The 26377-nt window shown below is 42.2% G+C and overlaps 1 protein-coding gene across 4 annotated transcripts in view; it reads left to right on the top strand.

The window, feature by feature from the left end:
• Positions 1-26377, top strand: part of HSD11B1 (hydroxysteroid 11-beta dehydrogenase 1) — a 47694-nt gene that overhangs the window by 9167 nt on the left and 12150 nt on the right. The window contains exons 2-5 of one of the 4 annotated variants that reach the window (XM_058275140.2): positions 9470-9605; positions 10385-10515; positions 11861-11972; positions 12087-12272. In XM_058275140.2, the coding sequence (XP_058131123.1) occupies positions 9518-9605; positions 10385-10515; positions 11861-11972; positions 12087-12272 (517 nt within the window). In that variant the 5' untranslated portion in view covers positions 9470-9517. Of the gene's footprint in view, positions 1-9445; positions 9606-10320; positions 10516-11860; positions 11973-12086; positions 12273-26377 lie in introns of those variants that run through there. The other 3 variants (XM_058275141.2, XM_058275139.2, XM_058275142.2) reach the window with 3 other exon arrangements.

The following is a 26377-nucleotide window of genomic DNA, read 5'->3' on the forward strand; positions in this document are numbered from 1 at the left end:
AATGAGAAAACAGAAATGAGGTAATTATTAACTCCAGGGGGGAAAATACTAAGAAGAAAAGAAATCCAACCATAGTGCACGACATTTTTCAGCTCCAGTTAGTCCTAATAATATGAACATTAATAATTGATTTAATTAAAATGATGACGTAATGTTAGGAAACTAGAGGGAAGGGAATGAGTGTGTTGTAAGAAAGCAAAATTCTAACATTCCATAGTTGAAAGTCAATAAATAATTTATAACCTTGTAAAATCAAGAAATAGCAGTAAAAACATATTATTTTAAATTATGGAGTTGATTTCCAGGGAGAAAGTGATTTAAAAGTGATTGCCTCTGAGTGGAGCTAGAGCATGGAAAGGGAGTGGAAGGGATTGCTCATGTCCATTATAAGCCTTTTAGTACCTTTTAGTTTTTTAAACCTTTGTCATGTATTGTATTGATAAATATAAAAATTATTTTTAAAAAGAAAATGTATCAGTCATAACAGCAGTCTCCCAGAGATTATATTCTATCTACCAGTCAACATGTTGATGCCTGAAGTCATTAAATCAAGTCTTGACTCTATAGGTAAATTATTTACCTAACTGTGTAGTTCAGCAAAATGCAGGTCTGTCAACAGGTTGCTTCAGAATCACCTGGGTACTTCATAAAAATACAGATTCCCATATCCCACCCCTGCTGATTCTGATTCAGCAGACCCTGGTGGGCCTGGGAATCTGCCCTTTAAATTCCCCCAGATAATTCTGCTGCCAAGGTTTTGGAACCACTGGACTAGAACGCTACAGTGTTGGGGGAAGAGGGGTATGTGTGTTTGTGTGTGATGGTTCCTGTGTATAAGTCAGTATATTTTGCGTCTGTCTTCCTCCCTCTCTCCTTCTTTCATGCACTTTTATCTTAACCCCATAAATCCCTCTGACTGCTGAAAATATTGCCAGAAATTCAGGCCCATGTCGGTGACCTTGTACCCCTGCAGTCGGAGCTTTTTCTCCCAACCCTGGGACTCCCTCTGCTGGCAAAGCCTGTTAAAACCCTTAGCATCCTAAACCTAGAAATTCTTCTTTTGTTCCCTATTAGATCGTTCTCTGGGGGCATTTCCAAGCCCCAAACTTAACGAACCTTCCCATCAGATAGAAAATGGAAAATTGACCTTTGGAAATCTTTTCCTACCTTAAAGGTGTGACTATATAAACACTATGTGGGAGCAGGATGAGGCAGATTGAAAAGGAAAGGAACATACTGTGGTCAAGGCTGAGAAAGAGGGGATGCTAAAAGAATTTAACTCCTCACCATCCTCTTCCTCCCCAACCCCAGGAGATATGGATGGATGTGGAAGCATGTTCATCTGCTTTCTGAAAATGGAAGGAAGTAGACAGGTTAGACTTTAAAAACTCACCGAATTTGGAAGCAGAAGATATTAGTTCAATATCTACCCTGACTTTATTTCCTCTGTTCTCAAAAGAAGCAGCCCTCCTTTGCAGAGGAATGTATCATATCGTCTGGAAGAAAATTCCACAGGTCATTCCTCTCTAGCAATTCTGTATTTGTACTCTAGCCAATCTTTCCACAGGCTGAAAACATGTTCAGCCTAGCAGTGCCTGACACAGAGGAAATACTCAAAGCGTTTGAATGAAAACTGAACTCATTCCTACCCTGAAAATCAGAATCCTCCTTCAGATTGACATGCTTCTCAGGCTCCTAAAAAGTGCCTGCCCTGCCCCCCATGCTCCTTCTAAACATGTCGTCTCCTCCCGTACCTTCACTCTTCAACCTATAGCATCTCAGCATTAGTGCCTTCAGAAGTCTCTGTCATAGATCTTTGGTGATTCCTATATGCCAGACCCAGTGTATTCTTGTCACTTCTTGCCCTCCTCCATCTCAGAAGCCTAAAAGCTTTGACCTCTCCCAGCTCGTTGACCCTCTCCCCGTTGGGTTCCGAGCCTCTCAGGTACTCCTGCTCCTCCGCTTTGCTGGCTCTTCTCTCCTGCCTGGTCCTCAGATGCTCATGTAATCGTCCCTCCTTACCCTTCTGCCTCTCACTCATGGGCTCATCTCCTCCTGCAGATACAACTCTAACGTATATGCTTCATGTCTCCCAAATCTATATCTCTAGCCTAGACCTTCCTCCTGAGCTCCGAATACCCACCAGACAGCTTCATCTCAATGTAGCAGGACTGCTTCATCCATTAAACACTCAAAGATGCTGCTAAGCACTGCTGTGTGCCAACCACCATGCTAAATACTAGAGATACACCGGCAAGATGGAATAGGCCTTTGCCCTCTCAGTGCTATGACTAATGGAAAGATAGACAAATAAACAAGTGTAAATAATAAGTGATGAGTGCTAGGATAATGGAAATGTCCAGTGTTTGGGGAGCACCTATCCTGGCCCAAGAGAGGGGAGGGAAGGCTTCTCTATGGGAGTGACTTTGGAGGGCAGTACCTGAAGGGTAAGAAGGAGGTAGGAGGAGGGGGTGCTGGTAAAGGATTTCAAACGTCATGAAGAATTTATAAAGTTAGAATAGGGAGTCTAGACTTTATCCTAAGAATAATAGAGAGCCATCAAAGCCTTTGAAGCAGGGAAATGCAATGATCTGTGGCAACGTGAAGGATTAGATGGATTAGAGCCCAAGGGAGCTTCTACCGTGTTGGCAATGTCCCATGGCTTAAGTTAGATAGTGGGCTCATAAGGCTTTCATTTTATTATTATGCTTCATAAAGTATTTATGGTTTCACATATTCTTTTGGGTGTATCAAATAATTCAGAACCTTTTCTTAAATAAATGGATTAGAGGAGATGAGATAGAGAAAAGATTGAGATCATGGAAGCAGAAAATAGCAGTGGCCTGAGTTAGGATATTCGAAGTAAGGGTGAAGGCCCCTTACTAAGTCCACATTAAACTATGTATTATTTAATAAATATATCACACCTGTACCCAAAACATCCCCAAAAGAATGAATTTCAATTCAAGCTCATGACCACTTGTTAAGAACCCCTGGTCTAAAGAGACTTAGGAGGTACCATTGACTGGACTCAGTGATTAATAGAAAGTGGAAATATGGGGAGGGAGGTGTCTAAAAGGACTCCCTGAATTCTGGACTATTAATTGCATAGATAGTGAAGCCATTGACTGAAGCAGAGATTACTAGGAGACTGCAAATAAAAATAACAAGGTCATTAGAGAATGGTTTGGAAGTTTCTTAAAAAGATAAGCATAAATTTACCATATAATTCAGCAATGCCACTACTAAGAGTACACCCAAGAAAAACAAAAACATATATCTATGCAAAAACTTGTATACCAATGCTTGTAGCAGCCACAAAGCAGAAACAGTCCATGTGTCTGTGAACTGGTAAATGGATGAACAAATGTGGTATAGTCATACAGTAAATTACTATTTGATAATAAAAAGGAACAAAGTACTGGTACATGCTACAACATGGGTAAACCTCAAAAACATTTTGTTATGTGAAGGAAATCAGACACAAATGATCACATATTGTGCAATTCTTCTTAAGGAAATGTCCAGAAAAGGCAGATCTTTAAGACAGTAGATTATTGGTTGCCTGGGGCTGGTGGTTGGAACAGGGAGTTGACTGCAAATGGGCACAAGGGATCTTTTGGGGGTGATAGACATGTTCTGAAATTGGATTGAGGTCATAGTTGCCCAATTCTATAAATTTACTAAAAATCTTTGAATGGTACACTTAATATGAAATATAATTTTCTGTTCTATAAATTGGACTTCAATAAAGCTGTTAAAGAAATAGTAATAAGATCCTTTTTGGCATGTTGAGTTTGAGGTGCTTAGGAGGCATTCCAATGGAGGACTTAAATAAACCGATGGTTAATTATACTGCCTGATGTTCAGGAGAAAATGCTGCACAAGAGATAAGGAGTTGCAAGACTTACCAACACAAAGATAGTAATTGAAGCCATGAGAGTGGGGGAAATTACCCAGGGAGACTGTAGAGAAAAGAGTGAGGACAGAACCAAGAAATGGACAGAAAATCAGTAGATATGAGTTGACAGAAGCCAAGGCAAGCAGATGTTTTGGGCAGGAAAGAAAGGTAAGAATGATAAGGGCTACCAAGAGGTCATCAGTGTAAAGAGACCAAAGGGAGGAAACATGGTAGAAAAATCCAGCACTATATAAGGGAACCCCATATCATTTCTCAGCATAGCTTCAGGAGATAGCAAGCCTTCAGAAGACAAGGCCACACGCTCACTATGGCATGGCAGGGGAAGCACATCCTTGATGGAGAGAGGGCGGAGGGGTTCATGGACCTGTGGAGTAAAGGAGATCCATATTCTTCTGCATGAGGCAATGGGGGCATACGAAGAGCCAGTAGATAGGCAGAGGTCTGGGATAGAGATGAAGAGGCCACAGGGAGCAGAATGCATGACTGGACGTAACAGATTCCAGCAGTGGGTATTCACAGCCCTTGAAGATGCTGTGCCAGCTTACTTCTCCAGGCTTATTTCTCACCATGTAACCCTACCCCTAATAGTCAGTGATCCAGCCATATGGGACTCTTTGCAGTTTCCCAAACATGCCATTCTCTTTCACAACTCCTTCTGCTTTCTCACATTGCTTCCTCTGCATGGAATGTTCCTACAAACCAAACACTCCTCTTCCCCACAACAATCTTGGAACCAACTCACTGACTCTTACCCTTCATCATTTGCTGGGAGCATTTCTGCTCAGGTTTCAATATGGATCAAGGTTAACCTCTTCACTGAAGCTTGTCCTCTTTGCCCCCCCCCCATGTAAAATAGGCTTTTTCCTTCTTCATGCCCCCACAATAGATTTCCATAATAGCACTGGCAACACTTTATACCCTTCATTTGTTTTCACATCGGTCTTTTTCTAGGCATGGCGACATTTGACTTGTTTTTCATTCATAGTTCCTGACCCATAGTAAGTACTAAATGCTTTTATTAATAAGTAAAACTTCCATTCGAACACAATGTGTATTTACCCTTTCTTCCCTTTTCTACTTGGGGCCTTTTTGGGGGCTGGTCTGAGGCCAGGCTGAGAGCTCCATTGTGGTGAAGGTAAATGAAGTGGTATCAGCAGTCATGATCAAAGATGCTTGGTCCACACCTAAAGACCTTGTGCCAGTTCTGGGGTTGCCAGATAAAACACAGGATGTCCAGTTAAATCTGAATGTCAGATACACAATGGATACTTTTTTAGTATAAGCCTGCCCATGCAATAGTTGAAACATATATATACTAAAAAGTATTTATTGTGTATTGGACATTCAGATTAAATGGGCAACCTATATTTTTACATGCTAAATCTGGCAACTCTGCTTCCCACTAATACTGAGGTCACTATCACCCTAAGTGACATCTGGCTGGAGTTGGTGGGACTCACCCACTGCTCCCTTGTGCTTCCAGTCTTCCACCAAACCTTCCATTGGGCAACTTTTTCAGTAACTGTGCATGGCCTCCTTTCTCCTCCATGCATGAATGCTAGTCCTTGAGAGCTTGGCCAGAGGAAAAACATGAAAAACTGCAACTCCAGCACATTCAGAATTGTCTCTGGGATCAACCAAGCTTGTGGACCTCTTTAGGGTAAGGTCTTTCTTCAAAGGCTCTTGGTTCTCCCAGGTAAATAGATTGCAGGTAATCAGTCCTCCCCAGGACCCCTGCCACATGTGCTGGTGGGAACAGGGTGCTATGCACGGGGTGGTTTCGTCCATCTGTAGCTCATTTTCTCAGATCTCAGGCTCCATTTGGTGGAAAATTTGAGTAAGTCTGTCCACTGGGAGTAGGATCATGGAGAAAGGATGACAAATGAGAATTTCTCCCCTCCCTAGATATACAGGGGAGGGGAAAGTCAAAGAGGAAGGGGAGGAGAAGGGAGACCATGTGGTCAAATAAAATGATACAAAATAATGGTTGTTTCTATAGCGGGGATTAGAGTTTGGCAGCCAAGGCACAGATTTATGAGTGCCCAAGATCAGACCAACAAGCAAAACACACGAAAAACAACTCAGGGACACTGATGTGCCTCAGTGGTTGAGTACCGACTTCCTAAGTACAAGGTCCCAGTTCAGTCCCCGGTACCTAAAATAAATAAATAAGAGGCCACTTTCCTAACAGAGCTACCAAACAGCCATGAAAAGTGCTACAGCTGCTGCCTCAGACACAACAGGTGTGCCTTTCATCTGCTTTCTGTGCCAGACGCAAGGAAATTCCCTTTGGCTGCTCCTCCTCCCATCTTTCCCATTTCCGTTGGGTTCTCTCAGAGCTGGCTCTTCCCTCATAAGCCCTTTCTCCATTCAGCTCTCGTGCTCTCCTTACCTTTCTTATTTTTCCTGACTCCGTTATTCAGGCTGCCCTGGTTAGGCTCTGATGTTGCACCTACAGCTGCAAGGAACCCACTCTCTGTGGGTATTTTGATAACTGCAAGGTTTTGTCCAAGATATTTGGTGAATGCTGGCTCTAAAATGTAGGTGGTTTATTCATTGCAAAGGACAGGAAACAAGAAAACGTTGAACTTGCTTTGTTTCTATGGCAGCAAAAGGAACTCATTTGATTGGGGAAAACAGGCCTTGAAACAAATGCTAGGTGATATGGCTTTTTTTGTCTTTAATTTTTTATTCTTTTTTAATTCAGTGAGAACCACTGCAAGAGGATTAGAGAGTGGGTTAATCTATTCAGACTAGGTTACTAAATCCCACTGATTTCCTTGGATGAAATCAAGTTCCAGGAAGACAGCAATTTTCTCATTGCTGTAACATCACAGAAACACTAGAGCAGCAAAAGTTTATTGAAAGCCTATTTTGGAGTAAGACTAGGGAAAAGTGGAAAGAAACAAAGAAGAAAGCTGATGAGAGAACCAGGCATGTAAATAGGTACATGCAGTGAATTTGGTTATTATTATTTAATGTGGTCCAAGTTTGGTCCCCAAGACCCTCTTGTGGGTGGGGAGGAAAGTGTTAAAAATCAAACCTATTTTCATAATCACACTAAATGATTTGCCTTTTCATTCTCATTCTCTCACACATTTTCCGGAGGCAACAGGACATGTGATCACTCTGACTGTGTACGAATGTATGCTTAAGTATTATTGAGTTTAAAATTTTTTCAGTCTTAATTTCTAATACATTAATATTGCTTTCCAAAGGATAAACTTACATACACAAAAGTTCTTTGAGGTCCTTAATAAATTTTAAGACTATGAATAGCCCCAGAGACCCAAAAGTTTGAAAACTGCTGACTTAATGAATCATTTGCCATTACGCTATGTCCTTTTTTCCCATTCAAGCAGGACTTCTTAAGGAGTCTGAGAGCTTGAATTGAAATTCAAAAGAACATTCTTGTGGGGATGTGTTGGTACGGATGTGATATATTTATTGAAAAATGCACAGTATACTGTGGACTTAGTCAGGGGTCTGTGGTTTTCACCTGACTGGCAAAGAGGTTGTAGAACAAAAAGGGTTAAGGACCCCTACATTAATGCATTTTATAGAAAAATCATTTCATCTAATTCCATGAAAATTACTTCGTTGGATGCTTTTCTCTCTATCCTTATTTCCTAGCTTAATAGCTTTTAGGTCATCTGATTATTAATTTGTTTGTGTCGTTGGGGTATAAATTTGTCTTTTGAGACAGCACAAAGTTGGATTTTATTTTATTATTCAGCCAGCAATCAGCAATAGTTGATGCAGCTGTTTTACATCCTCTCACCCTGCAAGTTTATCTTACTGTTATTTTTGCTTTTTCGAAAAATGTGTTGTCTTCTGTCCTGGACTTTAAAATTCTTTCTTTTTTGTCAGTCAGTAAATTTCCCTAGTCTGTGTACCTTTCTTTCATTTCAGTATCATCATATTTTAAAGCACACATCATTGTTTTCCATCATTTGACTATTAATAATAAAATACTAATTAAACCTTAAACTTCCTTCTCTCTAGAGATAAAAATGAAGTATATTCTGTGATGTATCTCAGTAGTATAAAGTCCTTTATAAAAATTATGCATATATATCTTATAGTTCTGACAGCATGTAAACTAATTTTGCACTTGAATTTTCTTTTCTTCTTTAATTTTTTTGTCCCCCATGATCTATCTAGCCCTAACTGTTCACAGACTCCATTGTTTTCTGGACATGAACTTCACAGCTGTGGGCCTTTGTTGACAAATTGTTTCATCCCCTCTGGGTCTTAAATAATTTTCCCTTACTCTGAAAAGAAAATTCAGTGAGTATTTCCAGATACCATACTTGGGGTCATAACTCAATTTTGCTTAACCTTGTGCAGATTTTCCCCAAGCCTTATCCCTCCTTCAAAGAGCTGATGCCCATTCTTATTATCACATTTAAATTTCCACTCTCTCTATTAATAACTTGCAGAAATCTGGGTTTGTTTCATGGTAGGGTCATTTTCATGGTTTGGTGGGTTGATTTTGACTTGAAAAACTTAATGACACAGCTTAGATTCTTTCTTTGAGAATTGATCCTTGCTGAGTTCTTGCTAGAGCTCTACCGAGGTGGTTAATTCTTTATCACCCCAATGATAAATTCTAAATTGCTAGGAGTTTTCCACCTTGGTCCTCTTATTGTTATTAGATCTTGTTTTAGCTGGGATGTGTGCCTTCCCAAAGAGCTCCTCTTCCATGACACTGGCTCTTTGCCCTTTGCACCAGGTCTGCTTGTCCTACCATCCACTCCATGTTTCTTGTTCCTCTGTAGCCCTTACATGACCAGTTTAATAGCTTAGTACCTTCTTGGGGGGACACTATTTCTTCTTTATTCTCTGTTAAAGTAATGCATGTACGTTCCATTGCACTTGCCTGAGTGTCTTGAATGGGTCTTGGGTTTCCCGCCATCTGGGTCCTGGTTGGCTTGCACTTCCCCTTCGATGTAGTAATACTTTTTCATTGAACGTGAGTGTAGGGCTTATAAAGCTTGTTGGCTTTTTTTTTTAATCCAGGATGCGCACGCTTTTTCTTAAGTTTATTTTGCTGTTTTGTGCTGTTATTTTTAATTGCTTCCGACTGGGGGTGGGTGATGCACAGCTGAGAGTGAGATTTCACTTGAATTTGGCACTCTTCGTTTTATTCACATTTCCGCAGACGTCTCTGTCTGGCCTCCTCTCCCCTCCCCCCCCCCCCCCCCCCACGTTCTACTTTTGAAAGACCAGTGGTCTCTATCCTAAGAGGTGTTTCTAAGGCGAAAATCGGTTTGGGGTAGGGATGCTAGGAATCCAGTCCTGTATAGTCATGAGCTTGGCCATCTGGAAGTTTCTTCTTGCTCAATGAAATGGAGTAAACATTGTCCATTATGAAATCCACCGCGCTGGCTGCCAGGGGCAAATGGGATCCCACCCAAAGCCAATCACTGCTCTGACAGAGAAATTGGCTAGCACTGCTGAGACTACTCCAGCCTCCTCCATCCCTGATGTCACAATTCAGAGGCTGCTTGCTGCCTGCCTAGGAGGTTGTGGAAACCTCCGTAGCTTCTCTCTCTGTGTCCTACAGGGCTCCGCGGGCCAGATCCCTGACTGATGGCTTATTTGAAAAAATATCTCCTCCCCATTTTTGTGCTCTTCCTGGCCTACTATTTCTACTCTGCAAATGAGGAATTCAGACCAGGTAAGTCCCAATATGTCTCATTTCGGAGGAATAGGTTTAAAAATCCAGGGGTGCTGAAGTATTTCTTGAGGATCAAGATCCTCAATGTTGCTGAAAAAGAGAAAGCCTCAGACAGGACTGTGTTTCGTATCCTCCAGCCACAAACTGTGGGTAAAAAGAGTGGGGAGGGGAATTTGTGTAGCCAAAAGCTTGCCAAACAGTCCATGCTTTATTTGGCGCCCTTAATGGAAATCAATTTCAAATCTACTACAAAAATGAGAGTAAATCCAAAATGTACAACTGTGCCACATAATTGGGCTCAATGGAGAGGCTGATAAGTGGGGGGCAAAAAGGACTCTGGAGTTGATGACCAAAGGGAAGGGAAGGAAAATCCTTAGGATCTCTGTGAATACATGTGTTAGATTACTTTTGAAATTTTCTTTGAAATAAAAATTAGATAAGTCCAGAAATATCTGGAACGTCAGCGTTTTGGCTGAGTCATGACCTTTCTGGCCTTGTCCTGTGGTTTCCATCCAAAGGGTTTTCAGGAAAGACAGCAGGAAGGCTTGGTTTTGAACAACCAAGCCAACCACCCCACCCTACCCCAACCCATTTCAGAGCATGTTTATGAAAGACTTGAAGTGTTCCTTCAGTGATTATAGGCAGTTTGAAACAAATTTATCTGGGATCATAAGCCTTAAAAGGTAGACATTGAGATAAAGCTGCCCACTTCCAGAGAAAGAAGAGAAACTTTGCTGCCAAGTTGTATACTTGCCTTACTTCCTTCTGGGGTTCCCCAGAGATGCTCCAAGGAAAGAAAGTGATTGTCACAGGAGCCAGCATGGGGATTGGAGAGGCAATGGCCTATCAACTGGCGAAAATGGGAGCCCATGTGGTGGTAACCGCAAGGTCAAAGGAAAATTTGAAGAAGGTGAGTGTCTTGTGCCTGTAGACACATGGAAACTCATAAGATCACATGTATTCTTATGTATACTCACACATATATACATGCAGACATATAGAAGCTGGGATATCCGCACACAGATGTAGATAGATAAGGTAGGTAGAAATGTAGGTAGGTAGATTCATAGATAGATAGATAGATAGATAGATAGATAATCTTCATTTATATACTGTATATATATACAGGGGTTACAGGGGTATGCGTGTGTTTGTGTGTGTGTGTGTGTGTGTATATATATATATAATATATACTTAAATTTGTACTCTTATATATAGGGTTCAAACACTGACCCACCAACAAGGATACAAATATGTACATTTTAGCATTCATTCCAATAAACACATATATACTGCATACTCACATACAGAGTACTTGGGCCACAGATGCTCATAGACGTCCATATTCATGCACATTTACACATGGAATCATAAATATATGAATATGTATCAAATAGTGAAATTCTAGTACATACTTACAAATACATAATCTCATACCTATGCAGACTCTCATACACATTCCCCTCATATACTTAGACTCACAAGCATAAGTATGGGTAACCTATAGTTACCCATATGGAAACCAACATCCATACTCATAATATGTTCAGAAACATATTTTTTCAGAAACCCATGAGCCTAAATCATGGCCTTAAACCCCAGCACTGTGATAAGTTATCCATTTTTACCCCCACCTTGTTCCATTATTTCAAAGAAGATAATAATCAGGTTAGGGGCAGCAGACTTGGTCCAGTGGTTAGGACATCGGCCTACCACATGGGAGGCCCACGGTTCAAACCCCAGGCCTCCTTGACCCGTGTGCAGCTGGCGCACGCGCAGTGCTGATGCACGCAAGGAGTGCCCTGCCACGCAGGGGTGTCCTCGCGTAGGGGAGCCCCACACACAAGGAGTGCGCCCCGTAAGGAGAGCCGCCGAGTGCAAAAGAAAGTGCAGCCTGCCCAGGAATGGCGCCACCCACACGGAGAGCTGACACATGAGATGACGCAACAAAAAAGAGACACAGATTCCCGTGCCGCTGACAACAACAGAAGTGGACAAAGAACACACAGCAAATAGACACAGAGAACAGACAACCGGGGTGGAGGGGAGGAAGGGGAGAGAAATAAGTAAATAAATAAATCTTTACAAAATAAATAAATAATCAGGTTAGGTTGCATTTAGCAACATCCACACACCTAACGTCTCATATCAAAACATGGCTGTGAACAGCTTCTCACTTTAATCCCCCTAACTACAGAGACTGCCCTCCAAAGGTCTGCAGCCAAGCCTGAGGCTCTGTTGCTGTGTCCCCGCAGGTGGTAGCCCACTGCCTGGAGCTCGGAGCAGCCTCAGCAAATTACATTGCTGGTACCATGGAGGACATGACCTTCGCGGAACAAGTTGTTGTCAAAGCGGGAAAGCTCATGGGTAAGGCTGCTTCTCTTCCCTCCCCCTCCGGTGTCACCATGGAGTGTTGGGAGTGGAAGGAATGGGAAGGTATCAGCCCCAGATGATTTCTCTCAACATAGCCGTTTCTTTCAGGAGGACTAGACATGCTCATTCTCAACCACATCCACAAAACTCCCATGACTTTGTTTGCTAACGACATCCACCTAGTTCGCCGAAGCATGGAAGTCAACTTCCTCAGTTACGTGACCATGAGTGTGGCTGCCTTGCCCATGCTGAAGCAGAGCAATGGAAGCCTTGTGGTGGTCTCCTCGACGGCTGGTGAGTGGGGCAGGGACCGGTGTGGAAGGCAGGGGTGGGAAACGTGCCAGGGATGGCGCTAACTCCACGGTGAACATGAATTTTTATCAGTTGCCCTGCAGAGAAATAACACACTAGAAACTTGAAGATGAAATGATCACAGTGATATTAAGCAAGAGCTGGTTAACAACCTGCCCATATGCCAGAGCAGGCAGGTACACTCACTAGAGAGGTAAGTGTATAACCTCAGTGAGGGGCACAATGAGTGGACAAGAAACACTATTGAGAACAAGTGGGACCTTAAACAATAAGGGTTTGATCAAGGTAGGTAGGCTACAAAATCCCTGAAAGTAACAACGAACAGTTCAGGGTGGCCAAAAGAAGCCTGGCGGCTTGTGACCTGCAAATGGCAGCCCGGGGGTGGGGGAGTGGGGGGAGCCTCCGAGGCTGCTGGAAGTACAGTCTGTCCTGATCCTAAGAAAGAAACCTTGTCAGAATGAACAAAAAGGACTTTGCTCTCTCCGTGACCAAGAGGTGTAGGTTGGTGAAGTGAGTTGATGCCAAGGTAGGACTCAGAAGTGAAATACTTTAACAATGTGCAGTTGCCTGGTAAGTGTGTTAAGCTAAGGCAAGGTCAAATGAACAGCAACAAAAGATATATTAGTAACAGGCCTGACTGTATTTGGCATAGTCTCCAAACTCTGAACGGGCTACATTAAAAGTCTAATTTAAACAACCAACTGGGTGGGGAGGGAGTGTGCACAGAGGAGAAATGTTCATGAAGAGAACACTGTGGGATCAAGAGCGGCCCCTGATACTCTGGATGGTTGCAGCATCAGAAGTTATCCCCAATAAATATCCAGGGAGTTTCTAGCTCAGGGGCTTCCTGGGCCCATTTCCTCCTGGGCCCAGGAGAGAATTTTGATATGTTTTTGTTGATGAGTCAAGGGAAGAATGAAGCTGGAAAGTGTGCCAAAACCAGCCACCTAAATGGGGTTCCTGGCAATAACAAAACAAACAACCTGGAGGACTTCTTAAATGGTTAAGGATTTTATGAATGTTAGTTGTTATAACAAACAATGCCACCTATGTTGTAAGGAGTTCTACTTTCTGCTCCAGAAAAGGCCTGAATGGTGGTGGGATGAAAGGGCAGTGTGTCTGTGCTACCCGCCAGAGTGATTGCTATGCATCCCTGCTTCCCAGACCACGCGGGCTCTGCATGCTCCCCAGCCACGGCCTCTCTCTGGGCTGAAAGGAAGGGAGAGCTTCCAGATGCATACTGAGTGGGAAGGTGCTGAGCGCATCCCCAGATCCATCCAAGGGCATTGGCCAAAGCCCTCACAGCAGTCACCGTGTAGGCGGCTTTCATGATTTAGCTGATTAAATATTATAATACAGCCATCCTAGGCAAAGGATGTGCGTCACCTTTGCTTGGAGAATTTTACTTTCTATGATGCTCGCACACTCTAAATGTGCTCAGAAGGAACAGGAACTGCTGCAGAAACCCAAGAGCAGGATGAAGTTCTGATCACCTGTTTCTACATGTCTTCTGCACCTACCAAATGTCACTTTGTAGCTTCCATGGATTCTGGACAGTGGACCGCGTTCTCTTATGTCTATTGCTTCAGCCAGGTTGCTTCAAAGCATGTCCGTGAACTTGCAAAGTACAGACACATTGCTGTCTCTGCCTAACTGAAGAATAGTCGCTGTTTTTTGCTGTATTCTTTTAAACAGTTAGCAAACATATTCATTAATCCTTCCTCCTTAAATTCTGGATTCCATAAACATGGGATGCTCAACCTCAAATTTGCCCGAAGGTCAGCTAAAGAGTTTTGAGGCAGAATTTTTATCACGTCTTCCAGGGAATTCATTAGGTCACTTACTGAATTACAGTGATAAGCAATATTTTTAATCCCTAATGCATTTACAGGTATTACATTACATTGCCAAGAAAATATGTGCTCCTGTCAGGATTCTTGAGGGAAACCCTACATTTAATATGTTCTGTAAAAACATGGCTACTTCTTTAGCATCAACAGAGATCATACTGCTGCTTCTAGGAACCTCCCTACAATACATATTCATCCACCAATTAACACCTTTTTTGGCACCTACTGATCAAGTTTCTATGTACTTTTATATCCAGTTTCGTTGGTTAGACTCCCCTGCTCCTACCACATTATAGTTTGGATATAATAAGGTCAGCTGCTATAACAAAGACTGGAATTTACAATGACTTAAACAAATTGAAATTTATTTTTCTCCCATTAAACAGCCAGGGGTAGGCAGTCCAGAGCTAATATAGTAGTTCTGCCCCCAAAAGGTTGTCCAGGACCCAGACTCCTCCTTCTCCAAATCAGCATCCATAGTGTGTCATCCTCATCTGCATGTCCAAGATGGCTCACCATTATGTTAGAATCCTAACTAGAGAGAATAGAGAAAGAAGGATATACTTCCCTTCTGCCCACATCCCAGTGCTCACACCTGACTGCAATTGTGGTCTTTATTCAAAGTGGATATGCGTCCAACCAAAAATCAGAGGTTTAATTTCAATAAAAAACACTGATGTTAATCAACAATTAACAGTCTTCCTCACATCACCCATGCCAAGAACCATGTAAGACTAGAAAGGAAGTATGCCCTCCATACCACCCCACATGTGTACTCCAAACCACATATATACCCCATCTGTGTCCCACACACCACACACCCCTACATGTGCCCCCATAGCACACATACCCCACGTGTCAAACATGTATGTATTTAAGCAAACACACAGGGAAATGGACTAGGCCCAATGGATAGGGTGTCCGCCTAGCACATGGGAGGTCCACAGTTCAAACCTCAGGCCTCCTTGACCTGTGTGGAGCTGGCCCATGCACAGTGCCGATGCGCGCAAGGAGTGCCCTGCCACACAGGGGTGTCCCCCATGTAGGAGAGCCCCACATGCAAGGAGTGTGCCCCGTAAGAAGAGCTGCCTAGCGCAAAAGAAAGTGCAGCCTGCCCAAGAATGGCACCGCACACATGGAGAGCTGCACAACAAGATGACGCAACAAAGAGAAACACAGATTCCCGGTGCCACTGATAAGGATAGAAGCGGTCACAGAAGAACACATAGTGAATGGACACAGGGAGCAGACAATGAGGGATGGGGGGGAGGGGAGAGAAATAAATAAAAATAAATAAACACACACAAAACCAAACCCTCTCTCTCTTTCAAATTCAAAGTCCACCATGAAAACAGTCTTCCATCAGATAGTGGGTGCAGGGGAGAGTGAAGAAGGAGAAAGAAGGGGAAAATGTGAATTTCTAGATGGTGTTTGTGAATTATTACTATGAGAGGGAATAATACTTGATTTTGAATGAAAAAAATCACTGGATTAGTCAGGGAACACTTGAAAACATCTGGAAAAAGTTTATCTGCCATTAGTCAAAATGGCTCTTCTTGATTTAGGTTCAATTGTGGAAAAGCCCTTTGGCTTTGTGAATCCCGTAACTATGGCACATGGTGTCAGATGCACACACAGTAGCTGGAACAGAGCACTTAATGCATTTCCCCTTCTCCACCCCTCCTCAGAGGTCTCAAGGACAAACCCTCTGCGCCTTTCTCCTCTCAGAACCCATTTTACCCCACCTCATACGAAATACTCTTCAGTACTCACCAGAGGCACTTTCCCTCCCTCTCTCTCACCTTCATTTTGGTAAGTGAGATTTGGAAATCCTGTTTCCTCTTTCTCTTTATTGGCTTCACCGGTGATTCAAATTTTAATGGCCACAATAATTAATGCAAATGCTAAACACACCAGACCCACATAAGCGTAGGGATAAAAACTTTGTGTAGAAAAATGAAAGACATTTTCAAGTGAAATGAGACAAAGTCAAAGACTGGGTTTCTTTAAATATCCGGTATGGAAATACATCAAAAGGAGTAAAAGAACCTTGCCATTAACCTCAGAATCCTCAGACCTTTCTTTGGAAGCTCCACCATAGAAACCAGTTACCTATTCATTTTTCTCCAAGTAAGCCTTCTTTTAAAAATTCAGCATTCAAGAAATATATTTTCCAAGTCATTCAACTATATCCTTTTTCTGGTTAGCTCACTCAAAGCATATTTCAAACAATTTTTAACATAAATGTGCAGTATTTCAGGCACATAAACTGACTAGCCAGGGGCAAATAACTCATAAGACAATACTTCTGTCGGAAAAGCTCAAACCAGCATATGAAGTCACTTGTTGGATCCTAACATGTTTGTCATTTGAGGGCTGCCTGTGTGGTCCAAACCTATTTCAAGAATTTGACATTTAAGGGGAGAGGAAAACAAAGCAAAACAGGTTTTTCAACTACACATATTAACTAACAGGATTTGGATATCCAAAACGTCGTTTTGCATAAACGCAGGAACATACAGATAATAATCTCGTCCCTGCCTTGAGCTCTGACATACCCACTCCTTCCTGAAAGGTGGACAAGTGCCTTAGTGTAAGGGGTATGCCTTGGGTGGGGGTGGGATCAAAGTCTAAGATGTGAAGTTACCTCAGAACTAGAGTGGGATGGAGAGATTTATCCTTCACTCCAGTAGTTCTAATTATTCTAAGAAAAGATGCGTCTTTACTCTTAAATGTAATTACCTCAGCAGTAATTCTAAAGGACCATAACCTTCACAGTGAGTGGAAGTATTTATACATGTGAATATGGGCATTTATGGGAGGGGGGCTGCAGAATTGGACTCTCTATGGGGGGATGGGCAGCAATCTGTGGAGGTAAGGGGTGTGTGTGTATAGATATGTCACCTTTAGGACCTGGAGGAGTGCCAAGAAGGGGGTCAGAGGAAGAATCGGCAATCTTGGCATAAAATTTCCAGGAGTCATATTGCCTAAATTCAAGAGAAGGTGTTCTAGAAGAACCTGAAGGGTTGAAACAGACCCTGCTGGCTTCAACTGGGAGTACAATGTTATAGCTGCCCCAAAAGAGAGTAGGGGAGACTTGAAAGTGGGAGAAGACACCTGCTGAAGCCAGTGATAATTTAGTACAGGATAAGAACAACAGAATGTTTTCCATGACAACTATTGCTTACGTGTGTTCCCCTTGAGAGATTGGGTAGAACGTAAGCAGTCAAGGCAGTTGCCCCTACTAGACTATGGGTTTCATTTGAGAGCCCTTCTGCACAAAAAGAGCAGCATTCTACCATCATTCGTGTCTTTATTTTTACTCACCAAGGAGTGTGAGAAGGCTAATAACAAATACTCTTTGAAAATATGTAAATAGAAAATTAAGACTTAAGAAGAGATTATAAATGAACTGAAATTAGACTCAACGTAGAAGCTGGGCTTAAGTTTCAGATTCGCTTCTTGAATTTCTTAAAAGAAAATAAAAGGACAGAAAATGGAATTGGCGTGTAGATAAGATTATATTCAAAATACAGCAGCACAGCAGGAAGCTATTTTATTTCTAAAATAAATTTCTCATAAAAGATTATAAATAGAAGGCACAAAGTAATGATAGAACAATGCCCAACAATCTTTAAATGTTTCTATGATTATAAATGTTTTATGTGTGTGTATATGTATATGTGTGTGTGTATAATGTATATACATAAATACATCTTGAAACTTTGGAAAATGAAGAAGATTATAAGGCTCAAAATAAAAATCCACAATGCTATGATCCAGTTATAATCATGCTAATATTTTTGGTGTATTTCTTTCCAGTTAGATAGAAGTAGAGATAGATATAGGTATAGGTATGAGTATAGTATAGATAAAGATAAGATATAACTATAGATACAGATAGAGCTTTATGGTCCAATTAATTATTTTCCTATTCTCAGACATTTAGTTTACTTCCATTGTTTCATTATTATAAAAATCCTATATTGAATGTTCTTGCACATAAATATATGGCTACATTAATGATTATTTCCTTGATAGATTCTTTTTTTTTTAAGATTTCTTTTTTCATTTATTTCTCCTCCTCAGTTCCCCCCATTGTCTGCTCTCTGTGTCCATTTGCTGTGTGTTCTTCTGTGTCTGCTTGTATTCTCATTATGCGGATCTGGTAACCAATCCTGGGACCTTCCGGAGTGGGAGAGAGGTGATTATTCCCTTGTGCCACCTCAGCTCCCTGTTCTGCTACATCTTAGTTTCTCTCCTCTGTGTCTCTTGTTTCGTCATCTTGCCGCGCCAGCTCTCTGTGTTGGTTAACACTCCCGTGCAGGGCGGCAGTCCTGCGCGGGGCCGCATTCCCGCATGGGCCAGCACTCCACACGGGCCAGTTCGCCTTATGGGCCAGCTCGCCCTCACCAGGAGGCCCTGGGCATCAAACCCTGGACCTCCCATATGGTAGACGGGAGCCCAACTGCTTGAGCCACATCTGTTTCCCCTTGATAGATTCTTAGTACTAGATTTACTGGGTGAAATGATGGGAACATTTTAAAGATTATGGGCACATATTGCCAATCTGCTTTAGATGAATCAAACAATAGAATAGACTTTCTTAAATATACAAAAATAAAAATCAATTAAAATGAATAGGGAGCAGATGTCGCTCAGATGGTTGCGCTCCTGCTTCCCACTTTCAAGGTCCCAGGTTTGAACCCACATGCCTTCTAAAAAACAAGCAAACAAATGAAAAAACCAACTTGGGGAAACTGATGTAATTCAGTGGTTGAGCACCAGTTTCCCACATATGAGGTCCCAGGTTCAATACCCAGCCCCAGCACCTCAAAAAGAAAAAAAAAGAATCTCAGAACTGCACACCTTTCCCACCAGGAGTCCATGAGAGTGCTCACCTTACATCTTCTTCACAGGACTGTCAAAGTTTACAGCAAGTGAGAATTTTATAGATAAAAGAAAAGGGTGTTTGTCTTTGTTTCCTTGTGAGGTGGAATGTAAGGGCCCTCACCCTCTTGAGAGCAGTGACATTCTGTCTTTGACTCCCATTATATCCTCAAGCCTACAATAGTGCCTGGCATGCAGTAAGCATTTAATAAGAGTCTGGTAATTAACGAATGAATTTCATTTTTCTGCGTTTATAGGCTATTTATATTTTTATTCTGTATATTGTTTTGCCATGTCCTTTGCCTATTGAGATGCTAACAAAATTTTTCTAACAGTAAATACAGAAAATGAATTACACATGCAACTTCTTTTGTTGTGAACTTTGACAACAGTATAACATTGAAACATAACTGAATATGAAATTAATAAAGTAGAAAACTGGTTTGACATGGTGTGAATTTATAACTTTAGATGGTCGAGCCAGCTCCAAGGAGGCTTCCTGTTGAAATCTGTGTTGATTTCAATGAGTAGAAATAGACTCAAGCTGCTTCAAGAAGAGGCATGGACTGGTATTCTACAGATGTACTCACAGAGTACTTCCCAAGCATTCGTTCCTTGAGTCAGTCAGAAAATACGTCCTGAGGTCCACTCTGAGCCAGATGTGGTGCTCAGTAGTGGGGCCACAGCAGTAAGCCCACTTGTCTTCACATTGTTTACAATCATAAAAAAAAAAAAAAAAATTTTGGAAGCAACCTAAAAATCCACCACTAAGGACAGGTTTCCTAAATTTTCAAGAAATGCCAGGGAAGTGGTTGTGGCTCAACTGATAGAGCGTCTGTCTACCATATGGAGAGTCCAGCATTCGATCCCCAGGGCCTCCTGACTTGTATGGTGAGCTGGCCCACGCACAGTGCTGCTGCGCAAGGAGTGCTGTGCCACGCAGGAGCGTCCCCCGCATAGAGATGCCCCACGCGCAAGGAGTGCACCAAGCAAGGAGAGCCGCCCTGCACGAGAAGAACACAGACCGCCCAGGAGAGGTGCTGCACACATGGAGAGCTGATGAATCAAGATGACCCAACAACAACCAAAAAAGCGACACAGTTTCCCAGGGCCGCATGACAAGAATGCAAGCAGACACAGAAAAACACAGTGAATGGACACAGAGAGCAGACAATGGCGGGGACAGGGAGAAAAATAAATAAAAAATAAATCTTTTTTTAAAAATGCCGTATAATTTTAAATACAGACACACTGTCAAAAAACACATTAAAAGAAAAATGCAATTTGCAGAACAGTCGTAGTGTGAGATCAGCTGTGTTAAAAAAAAAAGGGGGCTTTACCCTTACATTGACACACTTCTGATCTGCCTACTGTACAGTGAGCTTTGTATGATTTTTATTAGAATAATTTTTTAAAAAGAGAAATGAAGGATTACGATCGGGTTCCTATCATAGTAAGCAAAACCAAAATATTCCTGCTCCCAGGACGGCTGAGTTCAGGAGGAGCAGAGCATTCATGTTCAACCTCACAATAAACAAAGACATGCAATTTTAACTACTAAATACCATGGGTTTTTGTTTCGTGTTTGTTGATTGCTTGGTTGGTTTACCTACCAAATTGTCAATCGTTGAAAATGTCATCAGCTCAGCAAAGTAGGTGCAAGCCGGGCACTTTCATCTACTCCCAGTGGGAAAGGACGTGATTACTTTATTCACTTTAAGTGGTTTTCATTTTTCATTTTAAAAACTCTAGTCCTTTATTTTTGTTTTGTCTAAAGCTATTTGGCAATATGTACCAATAGCCTTAAAAATGTTCCTGTAGGAGTGGATGTGGCTCAAGCGGTTGAGCACCTACCTCACATACGGGAGGCCCCAGGTTTGGTTCCCGGTGCCTCCTGAAAACACAAAACACTAAAAAAAACAAAAAAAGTGGAAAAAATAGCTCAGGGAAGCCAGTGTGCCTCAGTGGTCGAGCGCTGGCTTCCCACATACAAGGTCCTGTGTTCAATCACCAGCCCCCACACCTCACCAAAAAAAAACATTTGTTGCTATCACTTCACCCAGCAAAACTCATGCTAAGAATCAAAGAATAACCATCTCTCTAGTCACAGATATATGTACAAGAACATTTATTGAGGGATTTTTTTCCAACGTGTCTGTGCACCTGCATGCAAAACTCCCAATGTTGACAACGTGCCTAAGTCATCTACCATAGCGAACAGAAGATCAGAACCCAATGAATGTGTCACATAGTTGATTTTACTATGTGAGTTTTAAATCATTTAATATTTTCCAATGATATCATCTGGCTCAGTAATTTCCAATAATAATGCATATAATAAATCCTTTCTCGTTAACATTAGGAAATTAGTCTTTCCCTTTACTCTCTAAGTAAATAAATGTTGAACATTTAAAGAATATTATTTTTGAAAGGGTGCCAAACCACTGACCCACTTGGGGCACTCACCTATTTTTGTCCATCCCTGGATAGATAGCCTGGCCTCACGGAATTGCAGCTGGAAAGCCGTTAGGAAACAAAAGCACCCCAGGTTTCCCAGGAATGGCACAGATATGGCATACCTGCTTCTCTCAGCATATTGCTCCTTTTTTCTGCTCTCTCTGTGAGTCTGTGCTTCATTTTGAACTAATCCAGCCCAGCTACCATAGTCCCTTTCTCACCATAACTCTCAAAACACCTTTGACTTTGCCCCACTACCAGTTATCTTGCTCTCTGTCTCCCAATGCAAGATCTCCCCACCCCTCAAAAAAGTCAGTGTCTAATTGGCCTAACTTAATTTTATAAGTCAACCCCTAAGTCATAATCATGACTAACCTAGAAAGGAGCAATCATGGAGTCAGGTCTTATCGCTTATGCCATGGGGAGAATGGGTTACTCTGGACCTGGCACTGACAGGGAAGTCTAATGCACCCTAATGGCACCATACTTTTGTACACCTTCTGGTTTTCTGGTTTTCTTTGTCTGATATTGAATATATTTTTAATTCATGCATCTTATTTTGTAAGGATTATCTGCCATCATCAAACCTACAACCATCCACCCTCCCAAACCACATCCCTCAATATAGCATTTAGTCCTTGATATGTTAAAAGAGCACTTAACTCTCTCAACCTTAAATTTCATTTCAAATCTCCCAGTAATTAACAAAGAGCAGACCAATTCCACACATCAATTCTCCATAATGCAGTTCTCTAAATGACCAACTGATTGTGGCAGAGAACAAAGTACACTCATGTGCAAAAAAAAAAAAAATGTTATTTGGGGATTTATGAAGAATGTCCAGTATAGACCACCTTGGCTGAGAGAATTTCAAAGAGTTGCTTCATACATATGCATTTTATTACTGAACATTGAGGACTGCTGTGGAAGACGAGTGTACTCCGAGGCATCAAAAACTATTAATAATACAGGCGAGGAGGGAGGAGGCAGAGCTGCAGTGCTGCCATCAGGTCCACTTTGGGTCCATGCTCCCTGCTAGCATCTGCTGCTGCCTTGGGTGTGCAGGTGGAGACTGTCTCTGGGCGAGCAGGTGGAGACCGTCTCTGGGAGAGCAGGTGGAGACCATCTCTGGGCAAGCAGGTGGAGACCATCTCCGGGTGCACAAGTGGAGACCGTCTCTAGGCGAGCAGGTGGAGACCATCTCTGGGCGTGCAGGTGGAGACCATCTCTAGGTGAGCAGGTGGAGACCATCTCTGGACGTGCAGGTGGAGACATCTGCCGGGGAGACAGGTGCGCCTTCCCTGAGTGCGACTAGGCCAGCTTGGTGCACTACATGGGAATGCTTGAAGATGGAAAGAAATTTGATTCATCTCAGAACAGAAAAAAGCCCTTTAACTTTGTACTAGGCAAACAGGATGTGATCTGAGACTGGGAAGAAGGGGTTGCCTGATGAGCATGGGTCAGAGAGTCAAACTATGTCCCCAGAGTACGCCCACGGTGCTCCTGACCAGACGCCCCTCCGGTCCTTGACGTAAAGCTTCTGGAGCTGGAATGGCAGGGACGGCCTCCTCCCTCCACACCCCGCACTTGGCTCTGCCACAGAGGGATCTGGCGCCTCCAGACCCGCGCACGGGAGTCCATATACAGCTTTCCCTGACGTTCCACTACCCTTTTCGCATAAACATCTGCCCAGACCGAATGCATTCTGTCACTCGGCTTCCCTCTGACATCTCCATTTCCTCTTCTCTTTCCTCCTTGTATATGTTGAAATGATTTGCCATAAACGTCAAATTACTATTATTCAAATTATTATTTTTTGGTTTTGGGGTGGAGATTCAGTCTTTTGAATCTAAGTTTCCAGTGACGTGTGCATTCAGATATTAACAGCACAAACACTGGGTTAACTTTAGAATAGGGATTGGTGTTTGAGCGGAGGGGGTGCAAGTTCTGTATTATTATTTTGGGGATGAGATTTATATCTATGGAACATACTTGCTGCTGCACTGCGAAGCCGCGCAGATTTAAGGCCTGTTGAGGGCTGCTCCAAGTTGAGAGACATCCTTGGCTGGAATTAAAAGCCCTACCCAAAACTGAAGTGGGAAAGAGGAGAGCAGCGGCCTCCACCAGCCCCACCCTCTCCTCCCCTGAAGTCCTCTGCCTTTTGAAAGCACATAATTTTCACTGCAGTGTTGGACACAACAGGGATCTGTCCCTGGGCCAGCAGGAACCTCTGAAGCCCTTTTTTTTTTTTTTTTTTTTTGTGTGGCCTGGCTTATTTTTTTCCATACTGTAGTTTTTCTAATGGATTTTCAGGACTTTTGTACTCTTCTCATAACTGTCCAAGCTCCTCCACTTCCTAAATTTTAAGAACTTTAAGAAAAAACTTCAATTGAAGGTGCTGTTCATAGACACTTAAGGAAAGCCCAGCTGTGTGAGAGATCCTTGAAGGTTCTCTTAAGCAGATGATGCTGGTCATGGCAACTTCAGCATCTCCTGTTTTTTGGATGCTCAGCCCCCGGCTGTTGATCTCAAAGTTTCCTGGCTTTTCCCTCCCCCTCTCACTCCTTTGCTGACCTTTTTGTAGTGATTTGATGACAGAAATTGTTGCCGCCCCACCCTCCCATCTCCCACATCACATATGAGCTTTGAGTTATTATTGCAATAAAGTGCTTTATGCTGGCTTTTCTCAAAACAAAACAAAGCCAACAAAAATTAATACAAAAATGTTCAGCTGTCAATGCTTAAAGTGATGGCTTTGACTTTTATACCTTAGATAGGCAGCCCTATTTTACATCACAAGACCCCATCGCCGCCTTGAGTCAGGCGACACACACGAACTTCAGGCAAGGTTGTGTTCAGACATAAATAAAATGCAGAATGCCAGAGGAATTGTGATAACATCACCCAATGTCACATATGCCAAAAGTCCATTTGAAATAAGCCAGATACAAAAGGACAAATATTGTACAATCTCACTGATTTAAAACCATCAGAATAAGCAAACTCATAGAGTCTGAATCAAGAATATAGGTTGCTAGGGAATGAGATGGGGATAGGGAATAGGAAGTTAAGGCTTAAAAGGGTTCTTGTTTGGAATGTTGGAATTGTTTAGGTAATGGATGGTGGCGATGGTAGCACAACATTGTGAACAGTTAACAGCACTGAAATATGTATCTGAATATGACTAAAAGGAAACATGTTAGATTGTATATATGGTAATAGAATAATTTTTTTTAAATCCATGGAAATATCCTAAACAGTGAATCCTAGGTTAAACTATGGACTTTACTTAACAGTACAATTATAAAATGTGCTATCGTCAGTTATAACAAATGTTCCACACCAACGCAAGGTGTTGGTAGCATGTTGGTATATGGGAATCCTGATTTTTGTGCATAATTGTTCTATAAACCCACAACGCTAATAAAGGAGAAAAAAATTTTAACTAAAAAATAAAGCCAATTTGTCAAATTCAGTGATTAATTGGACAAATTATAGATTTCCCAAGAACGTGTTGCTCTTTTACTAATTTATTAGTAGCAATTTATATGCTACCAATAATTAGTAAATGTCAATGGGTTTTAAAGATTTTTTTTTAAGTAACTATATTTTAGTTTCTTTATAGCTATTTAGCTGCAGTTGAGTGGACAGGCTTCTCATCCATGAAATGTATTTCTATTTTGCAGACTTTCATGTCTAAATTAGACTATATGCATAGGTTAGGAAAGTTATCATGGTAACAAAACTTCTATTTGGTAGACTGATAAACTATATCAGGAAAAGTAGAGAAGGAAAAGTTAGTTAAGTTGTACCTAAATGACAAACCATCCTTTTTATAAATGTCCTTGAGCAGTTAGTATGTCAAACACAGCTAAAATTCAAAGCATAAGTAAAATATTGTTTTGCTCAAGCCTATTGGTAAGTCTATGATTTAAAGAAGTAGACAAGTGAGTAATTAAAAATATGTTAAAAGAGAGACACCTGCTCTGTATATTGAAAGAGAGAAGCCCACCCTTTTATTTAGTTCAAAACACATGAAATTTGAAGTATACCAAAAAAATTGTCATTCCCAAATGTCAAAGCATTGAAAAAAAACTAAAATACTTTTAATTTGGCCTGCCCTTGGCAAACAGCAGCAGTATAATGGGTAGGATAAAACATAAACTACACTAACACTTGAAAAAAAATTTCTGACCTTCCTTCCTGAATAATTCACTCTAAGGCCATTCAGTGGGGCTGAGTGAGGTAGGCATCTGTGTGGGGGAGGTGGGGGGGAAACCGGGAAGGGGGGGCAGGGGGAGCACAGGTGGTCAAACCTGAGCAGTCTGGCATAGGCCTGTGCCAGCGAGTAGCAGTGGCCCCCTGACTCGGGGCATCCGAGGATGAGGAGGGTGTCTACATGGGGCAAGAGGGAATGTGATGAGGGGGCAGAAGTGGTAAACTGGTGCAAATTTTGGAGTCGGAGTCAGTCAAGAAAGGTAGCCGTGCAACAAGCGCAGGAAGGGGGCATGTAGCAGCCTGGCTGGTGTCCCGGGTCTGAGAGCACAGGGGCAGGCATCTGCCAGGGAGGCTGCAATGGGGCAGCACAACCTGGAGTGAAAAAGGCATCGTGTGGCCAGCATAGGGTACCGGAGCCCAGGCAGGATGAAGGGAATGGAGGGCGTCAGCGTGGGGACCTGACCCACGTTTTCTGAGCCTCAGCAGGTTAAGGAGGGCATCCCCACAGAGCGTGCAGAGGCACGTGGGGGCCGAGCGCATATCGGGGGCATTCGTTAAATAAGTAGTATGCCTTGAGATTAATGGTAGCCAGATTCTCAGAGTTCCACATACTTAAAGAAAGAAAATTTGAATGAACCCTGTATTGTCAAGTTGGAATCAGAGATAATACGA

This window comes from Dasypus novemcinctus, chromosome 13 (genome assembly GCF_030445035.2).
Source record: "Dasypus novemcinctus isolate mDasNov1 chromosome 13, mDasNov1.1.hap2, whole genome shotgun sequence".
Taxonomy (NCBI): domain Eukaryota; kingdom Metazoa; phylum Chordata; class Mammalia; order Cingulata; family Dasypodidae; genus Dasypus; species Dasypus novemcinctus.